Source organism: Mus caroli, unplaced genomic scaffold (genome assembly GCF_978045245.1).
Source record: "Mus caroli unplaced genomic scaffold, Mus_caroli_1 scaffold_5, whole genome shotgun sequence".
In the NCBI taxonomy this organism is placed as follows: Eukaryota; Metazoa; Chordata; class Mammalia; order Rodentia; family Muridae; genus Mus; species Mus caroli.
The window spans coordinates 17477416-17483228 of record NW_028227260.1 but is presented as its reverse complement, the minus strand read 5'-3'; the positions used below and the strand labels follow the sequence as shown (position 1 = coordinate 17483228).

The window sequence follows — 5813 nt, the reverse complement described above, 5'->3', positions numbered from 1 at the left end:
ACAGAAATGAGAAAAATAAGTAATAAAGAAAATTGGTCTTTGGAGAATTCTTCACTGTCAATATGAATAATCTGGTGATGCACTTCATAAGTTTATGGAATTGGTTCTTGGGGAAAATCTGGAAGTATTTGGGGGTGTATCCCAGAAAAGCATGTTAATAGCTGTAAAACAGTTTAATTGGCTATTCTGTGGCGAGGGTATAATGGCATCATGATGAGAGAAATGAGAATGAGGGTGCTCATGAGGATTCAAAGAGGATCAAGAACTCAAAGTGGAAAAAGGGAGAGTGGTCAGTCATCTTCCATGCTTGCAAAGACCTGCCTGAATTGTGACTGCGTCTGGAAAATATAAAAAATGCAAAACTTAACTATGTAGACTAATTTGTGGAAGAAATTTCAAAGTTAGATATAGTTCAGAATGTGGCATAGGAAATTTTCAGGACTGTGGATCAACTCCATAGTGAAGAGAGCCCCAACTGAGTGTAAAAATAAATCTCTTGAAAACTGAAAGCCCAACCTAGGATCCTCCTGAAAGAGTCCTTTTCTTCTGGGCTTCACTCTCCTAGGGAATTGCTTCTTTGTGGTATGCAGAAAGAGGCTGCCAACAATTAAAATTGCAAGGAACTCATTGACCTAGCCAACAGTCACATAGAGCCTGCTTATCTCTCTCTCTGTCTGTCTCTGTCTCTCTCTGTCTCTGTCTCTCTCTCTCTCTGAAGACAAATTATCATAGTGTCATGCAACGTGTAGTCAAGCAGTTTCAATAATGGCTGTCTAAACAGAAGGTCCATGAATACAGTAGTTGTTCCATCAACAAGCTAGATTTTTCAGCTGGTCTTCAGTATATTCCAGAATCAAAAAGCATTAAGCGTTAATCCTAGTATAGGAATGGACATGATTGCCAGAGCGAGAGATAGGAAGCATCCAACCAGGACCTTTATACATGATGCCAGAACAATGTCTGTTCCAGGTTAATACTGGATCTTCTCATGTCCAAAGTTGTGTATTACTTGCTTATCATTTCATTTGGAGAGTCTTCATTAGAAGTGTGTCATTATATTTCAAATGATTTAATTAAGAAGTCAATCATTAACAAGTTTGATCAGTCATTTGAATTTTAGTTAATTGAACATGTGGTCAAGTGAACTACCAAGAATAATCTTCACAGGTTCATTTTAAATCAAATAGGCTACTTAACTCATAACTAAATAATGCATGTATTTTTAACTAATTTGAGAGACTTCATCTCACAATTCATGTGTGCCCATTTGAACTTGGTCATTGCTCAGGACCTATTGCCTAGTTCTAGTAGTCATGGAGACATAAGAATGTGTACATTCTTATTTCTCTTATGGTTGGCAGTCACTAATATTTGAACTTTCTAGAAGAGACATAAAAAAGGTAAGAATCGTATACTTCCACGTGCCTTTCATTAGTCTTTACTATCTTAAGACAGAGAACACCAAAGAAGGCCTCTGACATATAGGTCAGGCTACTGTTAGACATTAGTTCCACTTGAGTAAATCTTCCTGAATATCATACTTGTCAGAAGCCCAATGTGTGAATACTTTGTCTTCATGCCCTGCACTTTATAACTAACTGATGTTGTACTTGTGAATTACTGACTCTGTGTTATTTCCTATGTAATAAATGAGACTGAAAGCAGCATGGGTAAGATTGGAGTGTCACTACTATCCTGAGGTGTTTAAAGTAGGTTCAAGATAAGAACAGCATGAGCTACTAATGCAACTATTTTTGTGCGAGTCCAACAGTAAGCAAGACTTTGTTATGAACAGTTAACTTGTGCCTAGTAGAACATCTTCCATTTAGTTTCTTTAGCACTACTTGTGACTCTCTGTTCGATATTTCCAGTGACTTAGAAGACTGGTGATATTGTCATCCTCCAAATGGATTGCTATACCCTCAACACTAAAAGGTAAAGTGTGACAAATGAAGACTTTCTATTTGGTTCGTTACAAAAAGCTCATATCTACCCTTGGGTTTCAGATAAGAACAGTACCACATCCTGACAAGCTAGCTAATTTGTCTGGCAAAAAATTATTCTACATCCTACTTTCATTTCTCCTTCAAAGCATAGTGGACCTGCAGTCTGCTACTTCAGATATGACTTGACAAGAAAGAGCTTATGTTAATTCCCAATCAATTTGCATCAATGGCAAGCCCATCATGTTTATTACATTTCCCAAGTGGTACTTTTACTCTCTTGACCCTTTTAGAAAGCACATTCTACAGGACACTTTGGAATGGTGGTTAGCTGACAGTTAATCTCTCCTTGAAAAGAGATTTCCTAGTACAGACTCCTCAACCTTCTGCATGTCTAATGGCAATGATGTTATGTACATTCTGGAATCACTTAAGGTCTTTTCCTTTTCCTTTTCTCTTAAAGAACTCATCAGGATGTCTTCTCAGTAGGATTTTTCTTACTTTCCTTTTAGTACACTCATAGACCTTAATTGAAAGATCGAAATAAGTTTTTTTTTCATACTAAAATATGAAGTATTATTTTTTCAGTCAAAGATGATGTTAGCTCAAAAAAAACCCTCTAGATCTGTTATATGTTGCATAACAATGAAATCAATTTTCACAAAGTGCAACATTCAATAAAAAGTAGATACAGAATGCACATATTCATTATTCCTCATCCTTTACATACTTATAATAGTTTTGATGATATAGCAATTCAACTCACTACATCACATAATAGGAATCAGTATCCTACCATGAAGTTTTATAGGATACTCATTATAAATAGAAATTTGTTTGTGTTCATGTGGATTTTAATTATGAAATATTACACATATTATTCCACAGAAATGCACATCATGAGGATAATATCTAGAGAATTATAACAATGTCTTCTCCTTGATCTAATTAATATACCTATTGTTCCATCATGTTCAAATCTTTGGGTATTTAAAGAAGTCAGGTATGCTTTTGCTTGACTTAAATGGGCATACCGTGTGCATTATTTTTCTTTTGTCTCTTTTGTCTTAAGTTTTATACAGATATTAAAGTGCTTTTGTAAGGATTATGTAATAATCTGCTACAATAATTTGAGAATTCCTCTGTTTGGAATCCTCACTGAGGTTTTTATGTATTTTTTTTTTGTTTCTCAAAGAATTCTGCAATAAGCAACACATTAGATCAAGAAGAAGCAAATTCACCAAATAGGAGTAGATGGCAGGAAATAATCAAACTCAGGGCTGAAAGCAACCAAGTGGAAACAAAAAGAACTATTCAAAGAATCAACCAAACCAGGAGCTGGTTCTTTGAGGAAATCAACAAGATAATTAAACTCAGCTAGACTGACTAGAGAACACAGGGACAATATCCTAATTAACAAAATCAGAAATGAAAAGGGACACATAACAACAGAACACAAGGAAATCCAAAGCATCATCAGATCCCACTTCAAAGGGTTATACTCTATGGAACTATAAAACATGGTGAAATGGAAAACTTCCTAAACAGATACCAGGTACGAAAATTAAATCAAAATCAGATTAGAGATCTAAACAGTCCAATATCCCCTAAAGAAATCGAAGCAGTCATTAATAATCTCCCAACCAAAATAAGCCCAGGACCAGATGGGTTTAGTGCAGAGTTCTATCAGACCTTTAATTAAGACCAAATTCTAGTTCTTCTCAAACAATTCCACAAAATAGAAACAGAAACTACTCTACCCAATTCATTCTATCAAGCCACAATTACTCTGAAACCTGAGCCTCACAAAGATCCAACAAAGAAAGAGAACTTCAGGCCAATTTCCCTTATGAATATTGGTCGAAAAATATTCAATAAAAATCTTGCATACCAAATCCAAGAACACATGAAAATGATCATCCATCAAGACCAAGTAGGCTTCATCCCAGGGATGCAGGGATGGTTTAATATATGGAAATCTATTAATGTAATACACTATATAAACAAACCCAAAGACTAAAATCACATGATCATCTCATTACATGCTGAGAAAGCATTTGACTAAATTCAACACCTATTCATGGTAAAAGTCATGGAAAGATCAGGAATTCATGGCCCATACTTAACATAATAAAAGCAATGTACAGCAAACCAGTAGCCAATATCAAACTAAATTTAGAAATGCTGGGAGCAATCCCACTAAAATCAGGGACTAGACAAAGCTGCCCACTTCCTCCCTACCTATTCAATATAGTACTTGAAGTCCTAGCCAGAGCAATTAAACAACAAAAGGTGATCAAGTGGATACAATTGGAAAGGAAGAAATCAAAATATCAGTATTTGCAGATGATATGATAGTATATATAAGTGATCCTAAAAATTGTACCAGGGAACTCCTAAACCTGACATACACCAACACCTTAAATGGTATTTCAAACTCTTAAATCACCACAAAATTAGGTATTGAAATGGATAATAAACAACGTAGCAAAATTTGAAGGATAGTCTGAAATCATTTTCCAAATATCTTACAATGGAGATGCCTGCCACAATCATAGATCACAAGTCTTCTTAATCATACTTAACTAGTGTATAGAAGCCTAAAGTGTGTACAGCTCACTTAAATGCAGCATTGAGATAGCAGGGTCATGGAATGAGTACTTTATACCTACATACTATGACTCATTCAGTTTTCCACATTTGTGTTCCTTGTTGATTCTATAATTGTATTTTCTCATCTTCAGATTTGCAGGGGTGGAGTGGATCTTCAGAGTGACTGGCTTCATTTGCAGCCTATTATCTTTGGGGTTTGGAATAATTCTTGCAAACAGCAAATACTGGCGACTCTGGGAATTTGACAATAATGTTGTCCAGCTTGTTTACATCGGACTTTGGGAAGCTTACTACCATTGGGAATTTAACTTCTCTGGTACTGAGACTATAATTCTGGTACACAGCCCTGTCAACTCAACCTGGACAATTTCACCTGAATTTCAATATGCACGGAACCTGATATTACTGGCAATGCTGATAAAACCTGTTGTTGTGATTTTTTGCTCAGCAGCCCTTAGGGTCAGCATAATCAAAACCTCAGTCCCTGAGATTCAGATAGTGTGCTACAAGTGCTCTGTCTTAATTTTGATCCTCAGCAGCCTTTGTACTATTATTTCTGTGACCTGGAACCATGTAGTAGATCTCTATGGCAACACCACCCTTGACTTTCCACCAACCTTTCCAGTTAAGAAAGAAGCCCTAATTAAAAAACACAACACTCATGTGTTTCCAATGGGGCTTGTGACAAGCACTCTGTCACTCTTGGGTGTGATTATGTTCCTCTATGAGATAAGGTCACTGAAATTTCAGAAGAAGCTGAATGCCCAGCATGCTTCCAAACATGGTGATGACAGGTCCATAAATGAGTGTGCTTGTGTTTGCCAAATGTGCCAGGAGACTCCCTGACAAAGTTTCCTACACCACACAGTACTCCTGTAATTATTTTCTCAGAGAAAATAAAATATCACAATAATTATCAGTGTATGTCTGAAGCTTTTATCTTCTTCTTCCTGTTGTATATGCTGCCTTCCTTAAAGGTATTCACATCCTAAACTGTGCATTCTAAAATGATGTTTTCAGGCATAAATCAAGGAACCAAACCTAGGTTACAGGTTTGTTTTTTAAAAAAATACCACCCAGGTATTTAAACATGCATCAGAGTGGGGGCACTTAACACCTAATGTGTACTGATTGCTGAGCAGTACTTGAAGCCTGTTAGCACTGCTTAAAGTTCTTCTTCTTGAATAAAAGACAAACAGTTCACTGGGTATTCTTTGTGCTCTAGACTCCCCTCGATGGAATTTTCTGAAATTCCCA

General features: G+C 36.2%; 1 protein-coding gene across 1 annotated transcript; it reads left to right on the top strand.

Moving 5' to 3' along the window:
* The first annotated feature begins 1343 nt into the window (after positions 1-1343).
* LOC110287799 (uncharacterized) lies at positions 1344-5406 on the top strand. Its single transcript, XM_085837546.1, has 3 exons — positions 1344-1400; positions 1872-1935; positions 4688-5406. Exons 2-3 carry the CDS (start codon positions 1907-1909, stop codon positions 5400-5402), a joined length of 744 nt encoding a protein of 247 aa, XP_085693672.1. The 5' UTR covers positions 1344-1400; positions 1872-1906; the 3' UTR covers positions 5403-5406.
* The last annotated feature ends 407 nt before the right edge of the window (positions 5407-5813 follow it).

Excerpts from the sequence above, each read along its gene's own strand:
- LOC110287799 (XM_085837546.1), top strand. The coding sequence starts at position 1,907 with ATGGATTGCTATACCCTCAACACTAAAAG. Across the intron at positions 1,936-4,687 it reads TATACCCTCAACACTAAAAG|ATTTGCAGGGGTGGAGTGGA; the intron begins GTAAAGTGTGAC and ends TCTCATCTTCAG.